The sequence below is a fragment of the Gadus morhua genome, chromosome 1, assembly GCF_902167405.1.
Source record: "Gadus morhua chromosome 1, gadMor3.0, whole genome shotgun sequence".
Classification (NCBI taxonomy): Eukaryota; Metazoa; Chordata; class Actinopteri; order Gadiformes; family Gadidae; genus Gadus; species Gadus morhua.
This window is the reverse complement of record NC_044048.1, coordinates 27,256,041-27,275,397: the sequence shown is the minus strand read 5'-3', so window position 1 is coordinate 27,275,397 and position 19,357 is coordinate 27,256,041. Positions and strand designations below refer to the sequence as shown.

The 19,357-nt window shown below is 43.7% G+C and overlaps 1 protein-coding gene and 1 non-coding gene across 2 annotated transcripts; both read left to right on the top strand.

Moving 5' to 3' along the window:
- Window positions 1–155: 155 nt before the first annotated feature.
- On the top strand, window positions 156–11,366 carry mthfr (methylenetetrahydrofolate reductase (NAD(P)H)). Its single transcript, XM_030361145.1, has 12 exons — window positions 156–272; window positions 757–1,016; window positions 2,911–3,149; window positions 3,568–3,678; window positions 4,121–4,314; window positions 4,846–5,096; window positions 5,741–5,875; window positions 6,264–6,444; window positions 6,798–6,980; window positions 7,217–7,318; window positions 8,208–8,327; window positions 8,658–11,366. Exons 2-12 carry the CDS (start codon window positions 772–774, stop codon window positions 9,039–9,041), a joined length of 2,145 nt encoding a protein of 714 aa, XP_030217005.1. The 5' UTR covers window positions 156–272; window positions 757–771; the 3' UTR covers window positions 9,042–11,366.
- A 1,665-nt stretch (window positions 11,367–13,031) lies between these two features.
- trnal-cag (transfer RNA leucine (anticodon CAG)) lies at window positions 13,032–13,114 on the top strand. The gene has a single exon. It is a non-coding gene; the product is annotated as a tRNA-Leu (tRNA).
- The last annotated feature ends 6,243 nt before the right edge of the window (window positions 13,115–19,357 follow it).

The window sequence follows — 19,357 nt, the reverse complement described above, 5'->3', positions numbered from 1 at the left end:
CATATAAACCACTAAAATGTTTACCATCCCATTATGGTGACACATTCATTTTTTATATTTAAATATCATACACATTCGCTTAACTATAAATGATTGAAGTGTTTATGCGTAAAATGTGCGCAGCTGCCACTACCTTTAAACAGGACGATCACAGCGACTTGCAGAGAGCGTGCACACTTTCTCACTTCTCGCACGTTTTGTTCGGGGGGAACAACCAGGGGCTCCAGGGGATCAGTCAGCGACCCATTTCACCGCCGACCCTCAAAGAAAGGGTAATTATCATTCACTTGGAGTGGGGTCAATCTCCCTTCGCATAGGTACACGGATAAAGGGCAACACTAGGAAAGGGCATGGATTTGATTTTCATTATGTACTCATGCTAGTATCATAACGTTCTCTGTTACTTGCGTAGCACTTTTGCTAATGTAAAATAAGACCCTGTACAAAGCATTTCTATGTTTTAGTTCCCGTTTTCCATCCACCAGGGTGCGAATTACACCGTGACGTCTCAAATGTGTCACTTTATTCAATAAGTGTGTGTGGAAAAAAAATTATGTGATGTCGAACACAAGACACTTTCAGACAACACATGACGATGCAAAACTTGCAAAGGCCTAATAAGTTTTATTTTGGGGGTGTTCTCCCACAATGTAACGTAATTTCGCTGTTCTTACATGCTACCAAAACCACAAGGTCTGCCAACATCATAATGAAGGACCCCATAATTTTCCACCCCGCTTTTATTTTTCGTGCCAGTACACCCTCAGCACCATGGTGAACCAGGTCCAGCGGGTGGACGGCAGCTGGCAGACCAGCAAGAGCGATTCCAGCGGGGCGAGCAACAGCGGCGAGAGCTCTAAGGAGAGTTCCCGGTGCTCCACCCCCTTGCTGGACGCCGACCGCTCGGATCGGCTGCGGGAGAAGATGCGCAAGAGGATGGAGTCGGGAGATCCCTGGTTCTCACTGGAGTTCTTCCCCCCTCGCACCGCCAGTGGAGCTGTCAATCTCATCTCTAGGCATGTGTCAATCCTCCCTTCTCCACTTTACTTGCGTTTACCTTATTGAGTATGAAAGAAACTAATTATCTTTCGTAAACCGGGTTGTCAGTTGAACAGATATTCAACGCTCCGAGCGAGCTCTGAAACATAGAACAGTTTTATTTCCTTTAACATGAAAAGGGAAGTAATAATCAAACCATTGGGGACCTGCAGTGCGATAGGACAACAATAAAGTGCTATTAAACAGCTAGCTATAAGCATTATCCACTGTCACTGTCCTTTAAGCCAGTCAACCCAAAACGTTTTTTTGTTTGGTAATGGTAATATGTATTGATCTGCAATTTGGAAATCTGTAATCCCGTCACTGTTTCTGATATAAGATCCTTTATATAGTGTGACCCAGGTACTATTCGATACACAAAACCCAATGCTTTAGCACACTTAAAATACATGTCAGCACCCCTAAAACAATTTAATTATTTTTAATCATTATTACGTTTCCAATGTCATTTTAGAGGAAGATGTAGGTAGGGAATTTCATTGTACAGAGTAAAAGTGAAAAGCTTGGTTCTGAAGGAAACGCTGGGATAAATTGTTCATTGTTACTGTGACTCGTACAAATCTGCAGAACAGGTTGCCTGGACAATACTTGTAGACAGCGTGTTTCAAGTCTCAGCAGAGACTCTCGCTAACATTCTGGGCATGGCTTAAGCGGTATCACTGCCATGCAAGATAGATCCTGAATAATACAAGTAATGGCTTCTTTCTCGCTGTAATGTGATATAACTCGTACTTGTTCAGCATTAACAAAACGTGACTCATACACTGAACTTGTTTTTAGTCTGAGACACTTATCAGTTGCCTCTGCCGAGGTGCACAGATCGCAGGGCCTGATTTGTCAATGTCTGTATTGTAGGATTCTCATGTAATTGCTTGAAGATATTAGGGACTGTTATGGCAGCAAAAACTGCCATAATGTTTTGAATTTAAAAGCCGTTCAAAATTCACCTAATAGTATTGAAATATAAAACTTTGAAACAAGAGCTCTGAATTAATTCCTTTTTTAATTCACTTTGAAATTAAATTATGGCATTTCAAGTTTAACAATTTCAAGAACAAGATCTTTAATGTTGACTAATTCAGATAAAAAAATTCAAGTTGCAGATATTCAAAATACGATATAAGTTATAGCCACTCATATTCAAGTGGTCAAAATATTGACGAGAAGATTCAAGCCATACAAATACTAACTGCAGTAGCGGGGCATTCCAAGGACAGGCCTAAGCAATTGAAAAATATTTTGTGATGTATACCGCCGTTACTGTACTTATTAGTTATTCAATAGAAGTATCTCTTCAGAGCTCCTCAGAGACACGTATTGGAAGGTTGTGTTGTGACTCCCAAAGTAGGGCTGCTCAATTATGGAAAAAATCATAATCACGATTATTTTGGTCAATTTAGAAATCACGATTATTCAAACAATTGTCTTTGAGTTTGAAAACATAATATATTGATTCAGTATGTATAGTATATCTCCCAAAAAAACACTTTGTAATTGAGAACTTTGAAATTTCGCCTTAAAAAAAAAAAAAAAAAAAAAAAAAAAAAGTTCAAATCTAAAGTAATTTACCGATACGTATCCAGCTGTCCTGTACTTTCTTTAAAACATTTAATAAAAAAAACGAAAACAATCCAAAAAAATAAATAAATCGAAAATCTTCATTATGTTAATTTTGTGATCGTTTGACGCTAAAATCGAAATCGTGATCAAAATTCCATTAATCGCCCAGCCCTACTCCCAGGTAATCTGTCCGGGAGGAAATATTCTTGTTCGTTTCCTCAAGAAATCCACAACCCCTCCCCCCTCAAAAACAACAAAAGGTTCTATGCTAAAGTGTGCGTCTGCTCATAGGTTCGACCGCATGGGCTCCGGGGGGCCCCTGTTCATCGACATCACCTGGCACCCGGCGGGAGACCCAGGCTCCAACAAGGAGACGTCCTCCATGATGATCGCCAGCACGGCGGTCAACTACTGCGGCCTGGAGAGTGTCCTGCACCTGACCTGCTCTAACCAGAGCCAGGAGACCATCACCGGCTACCTGACCAAGGCCAAGCAGCTGGGCCTGAAGAACATCATGGCTCTCCGGGGAGGTAAGGGAGAATGGAATGGACTTGCAGCATTACATTACAGGGCAGAGAGGGCTTAGGAATCTTTCTGAGTGATGACATGACGTTACAGGTAGACGGTGGACATTGGGGTTGAAACCCAGAAACAACACCCTCACCACTAGACTTTCCTCCCTACCCGTACAATTTTAGTTTCCTCTGTACTGTCTATTCTCATCAACACGTTTGGATATGGACAAATTTGAGTGTTTTGGGGTCTAAAGGTCAACCTTCTGCCCACTAGGTTCGCCATTCTGAATGCTCTTTTGGAACACACTGGTACTACCGTATGACATGAGTATAATATATTTGATCGCACTTATCGTGTATATTTTATGAAGAATCCTCCACTTATTAGTGTAGAAGCGTGTTCTCACGGTCACTTGTTCTGCTACACCATCAGACCCATTGGGAACCGACTGGGAGGACGAGGAGGAGGGCTTCAACTACGCCACTGACCTTGTCAAACACATCCGCTCCGAGTTCGACGACTACTTCGACATCTGCGTCGCCGGTAGGCCTCCATTGTCGTCTACTGCTGTGTCTAGACAGAGGCATGCGTTCCATTAGTCGCTCAGTACTGGAGTTTGAGGGGAGGAAGCCAGGGCAAGTGGGATCTCTACAGAACGACTGATGGAATGCAGCCATTCATTCAATTGCAATTAAAGAGTAACTGGTCCAAGACGTTCTTTGGGAGTTTGTCGCCTCCCTGAAGTTCAAATCTCCAGAGCATGGAAACAGCGTAAAATCATAATGTTTCTCTTATAGTATACAGTATATCTGGTCCTGTCTAGCTCAACTGGTAGAGCATGGCATTGAGCCACCAGAGGTTTCAGTCAAAATGGCATCGTGTCAGACCACCTTACAGCTTACACCTTATAAGTGGTTAACAGGGTAGCTAAAAGTGTGTGCGTTTGTGTTTGTGTGCTTGTGTGTGTGTGTGTGTGTGTGTGTAGGATACCCCACAGGCCACCCTGAAGCCCAGAGCTACGCGGAGGACCTGCAGCACCTGAAGGAGAAGGTGGACGCGGGCGCCGACTTCATCATCACGCAGCTGTTCTTCCGCGCCGACACCTTCCTCAAGTTCCTGCGGGACTGCCGCGCCATCGGCATCACCGTCCCCATCCTGCCGGGGGTCTTCCCCATCCAGGTACACAGGCCGCTGCGGACCCCCCTGCTGAGGGGTCGGTCTGGTTTGGGTTCTCTGTGGTGCCCAATGGCAGTGTTGGTAAAATTGTGTTCCTGCTGCAAGTCAAGTAATTGTTGTTCTTTCAGCAGCGTTGTATCAACACAAGATGAGATGTGTATTTATAAAATATAAGACGCCAAAGTAATGCATGGCTTTGTAGCCTGAATGAGTATAGAATACAATGGGATAGATTGTTACTATTACTGCTATTTATTTATTTATTTATTTAGCAGACGCTTTTAGTGTAGGTGGGTTTAAAGTGAATTGTCTTGGATAAGGATGGCCATTAAGTAGTAGGTAGAGGTTAGGGCATCTTGCTCAAAGATGACCAATGACATCAGAGTTTGAACCCAGGCCCTTTCGTCTGGGAGTCAAGAGCGTCAGCGTTCCAGCTTAGTGGTGCGTCACCGCTAAACACTGCCCGACTATCCCTCCGTCCGTGGGCCTCTCCTCGGTTCAGTCCTTAAATACCGAACCCCTCCCCCACCCCAGGGCTACCAGTCGCTGCGCCAGCTGGTGAAACTGTCCAAGCTGGAGGTGCCGGAGGAGATCATGGAGGTGATCGAGCCCATCAAGGACAACGACGCGGCCATCCGCAGCTACGGCATCCACCAGGCGGTGGAGATGTGCCGCGTGCTGCTGGACAGCGGGGCGGTGCCCGGCCTGCACTTCTACACGCTGAACCGTGAGGTGGCCACCACAGAGGTGCTGCGGCAGCTGGGCCTCTGGATAGAAGACCCAAGGTGTGTGTGTGTGTGTGTGTGTGTGTGTGTGTGTGTGTGTGTGTGTGTGTGTGTGTGTGTGTGTGTGTGTGTGTGTGTGTGTGTGTGTGTGTGTGTGTGTGTGTGTGTGTGGTCACTAGGCACACGCGTGTCATGAATGTTATCGGAAGTACAAGGTTATCAATCAAACACTAACTGTTTTCCCTGAAATGAATAAGAAAACGTGTATTAATATGGTGCTTTTCGGTAAACAAGATGCAAAGAGGGATCCAACTAAATTTTTTTATAATATTTGAATTATAATTGACACTGAAACATTGTACGAAGGGAAAAAGATTATGAAGTGGTAAGGGAATTTTACTCCCATCTAAAAGTTTTTTTTATGTCACTTTAACTTGCTTCGGATAAACTGACACAATCTCTTTTCATTGCCAGTTAATTCTTGATTACACAAATTGTCTGTTTGCTTAGACTAACAACAATCACTGCCAGTTCAGTTTGCTCAATAATCAGGTTCAACCCTCCTCTACCGCTCTAAGCCAACATCCCCTCCACACACTCTTCATAGTAGGGCGTTCAATAGAGGAGGTTGTGTTACAGACCATTTTTTCGTCCATTTAGTTGTCTGTAACCCCACCCCGGCTCTCTGACTCTGTGTTGGTCAGACGGCCTCTTCCCTGGGCCACGAGCGCCAACCCCAAGCGGAAGGTGGAGGACGTGCGGCCCATCTTCTGGGCCTCCAGACCCAAGAGCTACATCTACCGCACCCAGGACTGGGACGACTTCCCCAACGGTCGATGGTGAGGACCCCTCATCCACTTCCACTGCTGCCTCACTGGGGGTGCTCACATCACTGGAGAGTGCGTCACACGGGGGCAAGATCAGCCCACCAGAAATAATGTGTTGGCTCATCAACATCACACCTGGGGGTGAACTGCGGGCGCTTTTTAGAGGGGATGTGTTTATTGTATTTTAATTTTAATCCCACCGACACTTGAGTGGAAGTCTGAGACATGACCCAGATGAATTCCTCTTTATTAATGTTTAGATCTCATTATTTTTTAGATTTGATTTGTAGTCTATGTAAATATATTTTAATATCCTTGCATGCCGCAAGGATAAGTTTGGTGGCCAAAAAGCGTAATGGGCACCAACATGTCCTTACCTTGTGTCCTCCTTTCCCCCCAGGGGTAACTCTTCGTCCCCGGCGTTCGGCGAGCTGAACGACTACTACCTGTTCTACCTCAAGAGCAAGTCGTCCAAAGACGCCCTGCTGAAGATGTGGGGCGAGGAGCTGACCAGCGAGACCAGTGTCTTCGAGGTTTTCACCAGCTACATCACGGCGCAGGTCAACCGCGGCGGGCACAAGGTAACGCCCTGATCACTCTGATGTGCTGCTGCCAGTCAATCCAAACAGGTCTCTCTCTCTCTCTCTCTCTCTCTCTCTCTCTCTCTCTCTCTCTCTCTCTCTCTCTCTCTCTCTCTCTCTCTCTCTCTCTCTCTCTCTCTCTCTCTCTCTCTCTCTCTCTCTCTCTCTCTCTCTCTCTCTCTCTCTCTCTCTCTCTCTCTCTCTCTCTCTCTCTCTCTCTCTCTCTCTCTCTCTCTCTCTCTCTCTCTCTCTCTCTCTCTCTCTCTCTCTCTCTCTCTCTCTCTCTCTCTCTCTCTCGGCTCCTCGGTGATGGTTACCAGCCAATCGTAACGCACCTCTCCCCCGTCCCCTAGGTGATGTGTCTGCCGTGGAACGACGACGCGTTGGCCACGGAGACCAACCTGCTGAAGGACGAGCTGGAGAAGGTGAACCGCCGGGGTGTCCTGACCATCAACTCCCAGCCCAACATCAACGGGAAGCCCTCCTCGGACCCCATCGCTGGCTGGGGGCCCGCCGGGGGCTATGTCTTCCAGAAGGTAGGGGTGGACCCTTCTCTGGGCTCTGAAACCCTAGCTGTGTTTGACGGCAGACAATGCCAAGTGCTGAATGACTGTACTGTATAACGGTAGGCTGCAAGGACTCCCAGGCACCAGTGGTCAAAGCATGGCTGATCAAAACGGCCTAAAGTATCAATGACATTGTCTCTATCCGAATTGAATGTTTTCAAAGTGTACAGGGTTGTAATACAAGCTTAACCTTGTGAATTTCCCAGGCCTACCTGGAGTTCTTCACCTCCAGTGAAAATGTAACCGCGCTCCTCAAGGTGCTGAAGAAGTACGAGCCCCGCGTCAACTACCACATCGTCAACGTGCAGGTAACCATCACGCGTGCATGCATACTGTAAATGAATGCATGCATGCATCCATGCATACATAGTACATATATACATGCATGCATGCATACATACATCAGTATTTCCCACACATGGACCACTGTGTGGCGCAGCGCCACAGAATCAATACCGAGCGCCACAAATTGATTCTGCATTTTTTTTTTTTTAATATAAATATCGTTCCGTTCATTCATCTCCGCATAGCAGTCTTTCTCCCTGTCATTCTCGTTCACACGCACGCACACGCACAGAGACAAGCGCGCATACATGCCAATGGTGCGCGGGTACACTACCACTATGATAGCCGCGTATCATGTGCACACACTGACAGCGGATTCGCCCGCTCCTCTCAACGCTCCTACAAAGGAAAACCCGAAGCAGCGGGGTATTTGCGATTAATGTGAAATGCAGTTATGGTTCAAATAGATTATGCTGTTAGATCCCCAGCCCGTTCTGCCGTCGATTTGAATTCGCTACCTGGTCTGTGGGAAACACTGTACATACATACACATACATACATACATACATACATACTAGCATGCATACATACATACATACATACATTATGTATGTATGTATGTATGTATGTATGATACATACATACATACATACATACATACATACATACATACATACATACATACATACATACATACATACATACATACATACATACATACATACATACATACTAGCATGCATACATACATACTAACATGCATACATACTAGCATGCATACATACATAGTCAAAAATAACTGGACATGAAATGTATCAGTTCTTTTCAAGACCTGCAACACCGCAAAAATCCTTCAACGTTCTTTGATTCAGAGTCAAGCAAAGTAATGCTCCTCCCCGATGGTCTCCCCAGGGCCATAATATGACCAACGCCCAGGACATGCAGCCCAACGCGGTCACCTGGGGGATCTTCCCAGGGCGGGAGATCGTCCAGCCCACCGTGGTGGACCCCGTCAGCTTCATGTACTGGAAGGTAAGGGCCGAGTTTCTAATAAGATGACCAGGAGAGGGGAATTAGCCATAGACTATGTTGGCATGCGTTAATGAACAAATGGAAAACATGGATATGTATTATTATCTTTTTGTTTTCTCCGGCCGAGGAGGCCTATCAGAGTTTTTAATTTTAATCATATATTTGATTTACTGTTGAGCAGGCGGTGCTGAATTTTAAAATCCCTCTTCGTAACCGGCACTTTCTTTCTTGAGGTGATTTTGGGGGGGATGAAATCGCTGCAAACTTTTCTCAACTAAAGGTTGTAGACGAGTGGTAAGATAACGTCAGTCCTCCCTCTCTGTGACCCAGGACGAGGCCTTCGCCCTGTGGATCGAGCAGTGGGCCAAGCTGTACGAGGACGAGTCGCCCTCGCGCATGATCATCAAGTACATCCACGACAACTACTTCCTGGTCAACCTGGTGGACAACGACTTCCCGCTGGACAGCTGCCTGTGGCAGGTCCTGGACGACATGTTTGAGCTGCTGGACGCGCCCCCCGAGGTGGTTGGGGACGGGGCCCTCGCGCCGGTCGCCCTTGGTGACGGGGCTCTCGCGCCGGTCGGCCTTGGAGACGGGGCTCTCGCGCCGGTCGCCCTTGGTGACGGGGCTCTCGCGCCGGTCGGCCTTGGCGACGGGGCCCTCGAGCCTGTGGTCGGCGACGGAGCCCCCCAGCCGCTCTCGGCTTCCCAATAACGTTGGCACCTTTTCGTTACGTTGCAGCATTACATTATTTAAGTTTTATGTTACATTCGCGTGTTTATACAACCGTTTCTTTTTGTCGGGAAGAAGGCTGGTCGGTGGAGGAACCGTTTTCATCATGGCGTTTACTTTGTTCGTGTTTGTTTTCACAGTTTTCTTTTTTATTTGGGAGGAGACGGGCGCAGTGGTTGTACAACAATACTGACGGATCGTTTTCTTTTTTGTGTTTCGTTTTTTTTTTTTTTTTAGCCCAGCCTTCAATTTGTGCAACGCTCTCAATGCACGTAGTGCATAATAGTTTAGTTGTTCGTGACTATATATAAATATATCTCTATCGTCTATTCAAAAAATATATTTTAAGTACCATGTGATGGATTAAATTGTATCTCAAAATGTAAATAACGCCACAACGGCTCAGCATCTAAACTTGGCAACGAAACCACATTCAGAAGGCGCTTTATTAATTAGCTTCTACTCATCTAAGTGTCATTTTAAAGCTTGACATTTAAATAAGCTTAAACCAAGGGATAACTTAATGACATCAATCAGATCAACCATATATATCTTTTTGTAAAGGTTTACAGATGGTTTGATGAGCTAAGACGCACTCCATTTGTGAGGGAGGCAGGTTGATGTCCTCGTAGGTTATTTCACCCCCAATAATGTTTTGCTGTAAAGAAACTTTAAGTACTAGAGAAAGTGTTTTCTATTTTGAAAGACCTAATCAAGCTACATTTTCATATTTGTTTGTTTTTTATGTATTTTTAAAAGATGACTCTGAGGAAATGCTGTTTAGATGATGTTTAAGTGTGTGTACGTCCAGAAAGACTGAACGTTGAGCTGATTGTTGTTACTAGAAACCAATTTCTAAAGTTTTTCACTCCAACCTTTAGGACACTATTGGCAGTTCTTGTAAAGTCTACCATAGTCAAAACAAGAATTGATCGCCTACAGATGACAATGTAGGTGAGCCAGTTAGGAAATGACAAACATCTAACTACATTGAGTACGACCACTAAACGACACAACAAAACCCAACACGTACTGAGTGTTTTGGAAAACCATTTTCTGATTTGAATATGGACGATGGGACTAAAAGGCCATCTCAGTAAGGGTATTCTGCACGGTACTGCCAAGCAGTAGGGCAAGACCAGGGGGAAATATGTCCCCTCTAAGACACTGGGACATTTATCATCCCTGTCACCACTTTCCATCCCTCTCTAAGAGAAGCACCTATCTATTGATATCATAAGTCTCTTATCAACAAGGGTCTATTTTTTTTTTTTTTAATTTTCTAGATGGAAGGAGAGGAGAGATAAAGGGGAAAGGTGCTAAATGTCATCGTTATCGAGTGGCACAGCATATTGACACGCGACATTTTGAGTGGGTGCCAGTGTGCTTAGTGGGCTTGCTTCATCACAACTAACACTGCAGAAGGAATTACCATCTAAACCTGTTTTGTTTATTGGACCGCAGGCAGGCTGATGTAACACTCTGACGTTGATGTGAAATGTTGGGAGAGTCACAGCTGGTGCATGTATGTGTGGTGGGGGAAGGTGATGTTTTATTTTATTCAAGCAAAAAAATTATTGTGGGGGGGGGGGGGGAATCCGGTCAATGGCTACCAATAACGGACCGTCTATGTGTCCGAGCCCCACTTTCATGGCAACACCGAACGATAATTTTGTTATTTTTTTATGTCTAATGTTATTTCCGCTGGTGTGTTTGTGTGCGAGAAGAATTGCTATATTGTTGTGTTTTAGGTGGACGACCTGTAAAAAGTCTGTTCACTTTGGGGCGGGGGACATTTCATATATCTTTAACCGTGTACAATCTTAACTGTATGTGGGGGGCAGCTATAGCCCACTGTGTACTCTCCTCCACTCTAAGAGGACAATTATTTAGAGGTATGCAAAGAATTTAAAGATGACATATTATACTACCAAGTGTGTGAGTGATTAGCCGTTACATGGCCGATTTTCAAAACGGCTTGTAACGGCTAATCACACTCACACCTGGTGATGTCACCTTTTTTAAGAATGGAAGAATAACTAAGTCATTAGAATACAAGCAGAACAAACTATGTGCCTGAGGTAATAACACGCGAGCAAACGAACAAACACACCACGTTCAAGTCAAGTGAACAGCTAAATGACCTTTATAAACCAATGATGAACACTGACCTCCAATCTTTGTTGGTTAAATCCAAATGCCCAGGAGATTTATCGTTGGTTACAGAAGGCCACAGATTATGTGTGTGTGTACTTTATATATTTGATTAACTATGCAAATAAATAATAGAAATTGTGGCCAAATATATTTCTTCCGTCAGTGTTCTTGACTACAAATGTTTAATTTCCCCAGAATTTCAAAGATTTTTCAGGTATATGCCTTGAAGGAAACCCTTAATCCACTTGAGAAATGTGTGCTTGGAGTTTTCTGGATGTTGTGTGCTTATCAATAGACATTTTGACCATGTGAATGAGGCTGCAGGTTTATAAGTGTAACATATTTCCTTAAATATGACAATTATATGTTATATTTAGATATCTTCCACTAGTGTGTTCTTGACTTTTAATTTTGCCCGGACCCCGTTAATCACTGCTTGCGGTTATATTTTATTTTGGTTCTTTCATTTAGAAAGAATACAGATGAGGGATTTAAGAGTTGCGCCCAGTTGTATAAAAAATAATCCGGAACGGAAACGGTCTAAAGAAAGCTTAAATATATGTACTATTAGTTTGATCTAACTTTGACTTATCATTGTTATTTAAAGTGTTATAAACCGATGTTATGAATAAATACTGCACTTAACCGTCGACAATGAAGCGCACCCCCTGGCCACCACAGTAATAAAATCCTGGCAATCCCTGCTCCCCAGCCATGCAACAGCGGTCTGTTTTATTCATCAGCTGTTGTTTTGGCCCTCTGTTCTTTGACCATAACGGTTCCGCCAGCGCGGTTCACTTTTGTCGCTACAGAGCTGAGGAGAATATTTTCAGGGTCAGAAATGATCTCCTGAATAAATGTTCATCGTGGTACATCCAGAAGGGGGGTTCGTATGGAGTCAGTTTCCTGCCATAATTCAAACCTGAAAAAAAAAGTTTCAAAGGCTTGTAAGTCTGGGTTTGAAAACTCAACACCTTGTAAAAAAGGTTTGGCAACACTGAAAAAAGAGATTATAACCTGAAAAAAAATAAAACTAAAATTCAAACATCTGTAAACATGATTTTGTGTTCTATTTTATCTTCTTCATCATTTTCACCAACACATTTTCAAAGTTCAAACAATTTCACCAGCGCATTTGCAGTTTCAAATCTGGCACTGTTCTAACAGTGTATTTCATTGTTGCCCGGTTTTGAAACCTTGTAAATGGGATTCTGCAAACAGGTGTTCATACATTGAGAAATACGTTTTGAAAGGTTGAATATTTAGTTTTAAAAACTTGTAAAGGTGTACGTTTACGACATTGCAACGTATTTTTTCAGCACTGACTTTTCAGAGATTTGACCACACAGGCGCAAGTTTTGAGTCACGTGAATATTGGCAGCGTTCCGACGTCGTTTTGAAACTCCCGACAGTCGAATCTGAAAAAAAAGAACCGTTCCTGGGGGCGGGACCATTTAGCTCTAAACCTATTGGTTGCTCTCGGCTGACGTACATTCCAATCACATGTGCCGTTCACCGGGCTGTGCGTGATTGACAGTGCTCTGCCGGTGACACGAATAACAAGCGACTTTCGCGGTTGATTTTGATTTCCATTTTCTGGAACCATGGCTGTTTCCCAAAGTGAAGGCTGCAGCCTTGCTAGGACGCGTCCTTGCTAGTCGCGTCCTATGGAGATGAGAAGCTGTGTTCGAAATCGTTCCCTATCATGGATGTAGTGCACTAAATAGGGTGCACGCCATTTTGTAGGGTCTTCGAATTCTCAGTGGTCCACTATATAGTGGATTTAAAATAGGGTACATAAGATGTTCCCTACATGTCTGGATGGCCGAGCGGTCTAAGGCGCTGCGTTCAGGTCGCAGTCTCCCCTGGAGGCGTGGGTTCGAATCCCACTTCAGACATTCTTTGTTGAATCTCAGCAACAAATGTTTGCCTCAGCTGTGAAGACCCAACTGCCAACATATCCAATATATCTGCTATCATTTGAAATAGTAATTGAGATATAAGTAAATTATTTATGTATCAAAGCACAGTTACAGTGACAGCGGCCTCTGTCTGGAGTCAGTTTCCTGCCATAATTCAAACCTGAAAAAAAAGTCTGGGTTTGAAATATAACCGCGAAAACGAATACATTTAATGATGGAGTCTCCGGCTCTCGTTTAGAAATGTCAACAATTTATTTGTGATTTGACATAGATTATTTAACATTCAAAATTAATTAAACAAGGAAATGTAACATTCAACATCAATACAACCTCCAGCTTTCGTCGTGAGTGACCGGTTTGTTTACATGATGTGGGCGCATCTGTCTGCGTCACACAAATACCCGGCGCGTCCTAGCAAGGCTGCAGCCTTCACTTTGGGAAACAGCCATGGTTCCAGAAAATGCAAATTAAAATCAACCGCGAAAGTCGCTTGTTATTCGTGTCATCGGCAGAGCACTGTCAATCACGCACAGCCCGGTGAACGGCACATGTGATTGGAATGTACGTCAGCCGAGAGCAACCAATAGGTTTAGAGCTAAATGGTCCCGCCCCCAGGAACGTTTTTTTTTTTTTTCAGATTCGACTGTCAGGAGTTTCAAAACGAGTGGCGTCAGAACACTGCCAATATTCACGTGACTCAAAGCTTGCGCCTGTGTGGTCAAATCTCTGAAAAGTCAGTGCTGAAAAGTCAGTTCTGAAAAAATACGTTGCAATGTCGTAAACGTACACCTTTACAAGTTTTTAAAACTAAATATTCAACCTTTCAAAACGTATTTCTCAATGTATGAACAACTGTTTGCAGAATCCCATTTACAAGTTTTCAAAACCGGGCAACAATGAAATACACTGTTAGAACAGTGCCAGATTTGAAACTCTGCAAATGCGCTGGTGAAATTGTTTGAACTTTGAAAATGTGTTGGTGAAAATGATGAAGAAGATAAAATGAACACAAAATCATGTTTACAGATGTTTGAATTTTAGTTTTATTTTTTTTCAGGTTATAATCTCCTTTTTCAGTGTTGCAAAACCTTTTTTACAAGGTGTTGAGTTTTCAAACCCAGACTTACAAGCCTTTGAAACTTTTTTTTTCAGGTTTGAATTATGGCAGGAAACTGACTCCATAGGTTCGCTGCGTTGGCATTTGCATTCCGTTTCCATTGACTTGCAGAGTTACAGTAGCCTAGCTTCTGTTCCTGTGAGGGGAATACTTTAAACTACTTTCCAAAGTTTTCAATGTGTTCTGGATAGTCACTTGTTTAAAATGAGTGCTGAATTGGTTGAATTTGAATCTTCATCCTCAAGAGAACATCTAATATCAGCCATTGAATGAAAAAGGCACTTCTTTGTCCTTGCTCCGTTCTTTCCAACGTGGTCGACACAGTGCTACAGTAGTTGAGGGGTGGTAATAAGGCAAATAGGCAATTGAGATAGAAACTAAAAGGGCAAGCAAATGAAATGTTGTTGTTTTTTTTAAAAACGCCCACATTCCTAGGACCTGTTAAGGTTCCTTATAAATGACTCAAGGGGGACCTCCGTGGGGGGGGGGGTGGGTTAGAAAATTAAAACAAACACCACAGTTGCTTAAGTCACTGGTTTGCCTTGAGAATAACTAAAACCAAAATTAGAGGGACAGGGATATACCAGTAGTGATTTTATTAAAATAAAATAAAAGTACTCAAACAGCTACCAGTTACCTTCGTCCCCCACGTTTCTACCTTTCCTTCGTTTCCATAGCAACTCCTGATCTGCAGTAGGCTGCGACCCCACTGGGGCACACAGAAAGTAAGCAGAAGGAAGAAGGACAGAAGTAGGTTATACACTACAACTTTGTCTCCAGTTCTTCTCATAGCCGCCAATACAAACCTCTATTGATCCAATGTGAAGATGCTTATCCTTGGAAACCAGAGCAAAGAATGCGTCTTCTCTGATTTGAAAGTTTACCGGTCAATAGAAACCAGACAGGCTGCAGTCCGGTTGGAGGGAAACATTGTACGAGGTCCCCTCAAAGCCTGTGATCCGAGATGGAAGGACCATAAGTTCAAAAATATAAGGGCGAACCTTAAAAATATTAGGGCAAGCTTGTTTCCAAGGTGATTGATTTCTTTGTTGGGGAATAAAATGCTAAAACTGATAGTCTGACACCATCGTTTACCGGCAAACCTTAACCACCCGGCTTGTTAAAGTAGGAATACATTCCTGATAAATACCCTGTTAGCAGTAGCACTATGCTACTTCCGGCAGAAACATAGTGTGGGAAATAAAAATACTATGGATCTGATACAAACTCTCTGTATAGATGAATAATTAAACATGAGAATTAACTGAGGATGGTAGAAACATAATAGTCACTGAACAAAACTTCTCTAAAACAACTTCTATTAACAGAAAGACCTACACTACATCAGCTGTTTCTAAATGTTTGTAGATGCACACACGCGCACACACACACACACACACACACACACACACACACACACACACACACACACACACACACACACACACACACACACACACACACACACACACACACACACACACACACACACACACACACACACACTCACTCATAGCAAGTCACAAGCCACACACCGGTGGCAGGTGACCAACTGTTGCCTGCAGTACTGTTGTCTCCACTAGATGGCGCCATGTGTGCACCATGGCCAATATAGTACCTGTACTGCCAATATAGTATCAATCTTGTGTTTCAACTTTGTATTTACCTGTAATACAGAATGTGGTAGTTAGCTTCATTTCTGTTTCGTCTACAACAAGAATCCTCGAGGGACAGACGACTGTCTCTTCTGTCAGCCATCCTGGATGTGATTGCGGGAAAGCTTTCAAAACGCTCCCAAAAGCACCTGTACCCAATCTGTTGAGCCACAATTACAGGGGACTCAGAATCGCACAGCTTTCAGTGTGCAGCAGGTGCGTGTCTCCAGTGTGTGTAGAATGGGAGGGTTTGAGATGTAAACAGCACGGCGCTGTCAAGATGTTGTGGGACCGATCAGCGGGGCTCGGTAGGGTGGGAATTCAGATAAATTACCCGCTAATATACCCTGGAAGAGTGCTGGTTTGGCTCCTACACACACCGGCAGGGAGTGGATGTGTTTGCGAAGCGAAAACTGTAAGGAATTGAGTTTTATGAATATGTATATATGAGATATTTTTGGCATGGCTTGTTGTTGATAAATATGTATAAATATTATCCCAGGGAGAAACATTTAAAGACAGACGGGCATGAAGGCCGAGAGAGACGACAAGAGTAAGTCAGTCAGATAGGCAGACAAGGCAGACTAGATAAACAGTTAGATAGGGGGATGGTAGCTCTACAGACAGACAGACAGACAGACAGACAGACAGACAGACAGACAGACAGACAGACGGACGGACGGACGGACGGACAGATAGATACATAGACAGACAGACAGACAGACAGACAGACAGACAGACAGACAGACAGACAGACAGACAGACAGACAGACAGATAGACAGATAGACAGATAGACAGATAGATAGATAGATAGATAGATAGATAGATAGATAGATAGATAGATAGATATACAGATAGATAGATGGATGGACAGACCGACAGATAGATGGATAGATATATCGATATAGAAGGAAGAATGAGCAGCTCAAACACATGTTCCAAGAGCAGTGTCAGGAGGAGTGTCAGCAGGGGGCCTCTGGCCATTGGAGTCATCATGTTTTGTAGGTCAGGAGCTTGACATTTCGAAATTGTTGAGCACAGAACTCCTACACGTATTTTCCCGAAATAATTTATAGATCAGACGCAAGAAGCGATTCGTAGCAGCTGGGAGGGTGGTCTCGGACAACATTAAACAGCTGGGGGTGGCCTTCAAAGCACTGCGATGGTCATCGACTTCACAGCAGGTCTGCACTAAAGAAAGATGGTCGTTCATTCAGTTATTTTCCCCTTCTTCCACCACTACCATGCCCGCCTCCCTTTACCTTCTTGTTCAGGCTGCTCTGCTCCAGATTGCCTGGCTCCTTTCTGGGATATGTAGGCAGATATTCTCCTGCCATTTTATACATTTACATCTGTGGTGGACAGCACATGTTTCTGTTGGTGGGGGGGGGGGGGGGGGGGGGTGGTTCGGAGCGATTGTTGACGGGGGGGGGGCGGGGGGGGGGGGGGGGGGGGGGGGGGGGTTCGGAGCGATTGTTGAGGCCCCTGATTGGCCCGGGCCCGTACGCGCCCGCATACCCTGCTTACCGATAGTTACGCCACTGATGGAGGAGGAGGGTGGTATGGTGGTGGGGGTCTTCACGACTCTCCATGGCAGATGCACACTGGACCTTCTCCTTCTACGCAGAGGGTTGGCTCAGTTCATTGGACATGTCATTTACATGAGTGTAGTGTCATTTTAAATTTCATTTACCAAGCATTTTTACATACTGTAATATAGCTTGCAATTATATTTGTTCTCATTCATTGTATTTTACAGATTAATAAGAGTAATGCTATTAGGTATATATTCCCTTTAGGTGCATTCATTTCCACACCGTGTGTCATTATAGAATGCCCCTTAATTAGACCATCTCTAACCCTGCATTTATTATACAGTCAAATAGATTGGTGGAACAAATGTTCAACTCTTAGGCTTACGTTTCTGGGTTTGATCCCTGATGTCCACAGCATGTGCCTTTAGGCATCCTCGAGCAAGATGCTCCACCTTTACCTGCTCATTACAACATATTGTTCCTTAAATGACTAACAGTGATACGTAGACAAAAGACAAGTGTATGAGGGTGTGAATAAGCGTAGGAGGGATCCGGAGGGACAGGCTGGTCTGGGGTAATGCTACGGCATGTGATTCACCACTGGTAAACCTCCTCAGTGGTTCAACTAGAGGGAGCATGTGTTTGGGCTTGTTACGCTGAAGGGAGCGGAGGGATAATCTGAGATCATCACGGGCCAAGTGCCACAGACATTGTTATAACACATCCACGGTCCCATTGCTAGAGTCACAACGCTAGAAATACACAACAATTTCAATTTAAAGGGCTTTTATGTTCATGTTATCTGACACCAACATTGTAATTCATGCCTTTATCTTTCCACAGAGAGCATTTTAATCAAGAATATTTCATAAAGGTGAACAAATTGCCAGGTCAATGGCCGGTAACCGTTTTAGTCAGCTTGTTTTAAACATTCAAACAATGAAGAATGGGGTTCTTAGTCATAACGTTGACTGGCATTGATGGAAATTGTATTCATTAAAAATGATAGGTGGAGAGTTGATGTTGACAGTTTATAAGCAGGAAGATATGAACTTGCCAAAGATAACTGAGTGCCAGTGACCAAGCCAATTTTAACAATGAAATGCAAAGATCCCTTTTGGAGGTGTAGCTTTGTTTACCATTGCAACAGATAACAACAGATCTACCGAAGACAAAAAGAGATCAGACAGTCAGGTAGAGGAAAAGAAGGGCTTCACTGAGGTATGGACAAGAACTTTACTGACGGGTAAAAATATTAATTGTGAACTGGCTAGGCCATTTCAATTTATGACATTCAGAACAATAGATGCAGACGAAAGAATTATTCCATTATTACCGAATGTGCCAGTTGGGATAACAAACTAACAAACACATAACAATAATAACAATAATATAATAACACATGATTAATAATAATAAAAACCTTATTGTCTGTGCAGGACAGGAAAATGTGTCTTGCATCACATGCCAAAACAATCACCCATATAAAAGAACATCTGACAAAATATCTGATGTCAGAGACATATACAAAAACAAATGTCCTATGATCATGAATCATCCCCCCCACCCCCAAACCCACACATGCACTCACACGCTGTAGTAGTCCCTCCCTCATGTTGGAAGCCTCAGGTTTGACAGAGTTGCAGAATGCAGTAGCACTTCCTTATGACGAGCCTGAGGGTCAATGTTCTGTCAAATTGTAAATTGATTATTAAAAACGTCTGATGGTCGTTGATTGTTTTTTTTCTTCCCCTTAGGCCTACCGACAATCAAATCTGTCAGCTTTTGGTTGAACATAAATCCATCTATTGTGACAGCAATACATTGTAAAAAGTGTGTCTCTATTTGCTATCAGGCCTACAATGGCTGTCTCAATAGAAATCTTTGGAAACTTTTGAGGTCAATAGGATA

What these genes read in the sequence shown, in the direction of transcription:
- mthfr (XM_030361145.1), top strand. Translation starts at nt 772, where the DNA reads ATGGTGAACCAGGTCCAGCGGGTGGACGGCAGCTGGCAGACCAGCAAG. An exon ending in GCTGTCAATCTCATCTCTAG is followed by an intron (nt 1,017 to 2,910) that starts GCATGTGTCAAT and finishes GTCTGCTCATAG; the next exon opens with GTTCGACCGCATGGGCTCCG. An exon ending in ACCACATCGTCAACGTGCAG is followed by an intron (nt 7,319 to 8,207) that starts GTAACCATCACG and finishes TGGTCTCCCCAG; the next exon opens with GGCCATAATATGACCAACGC.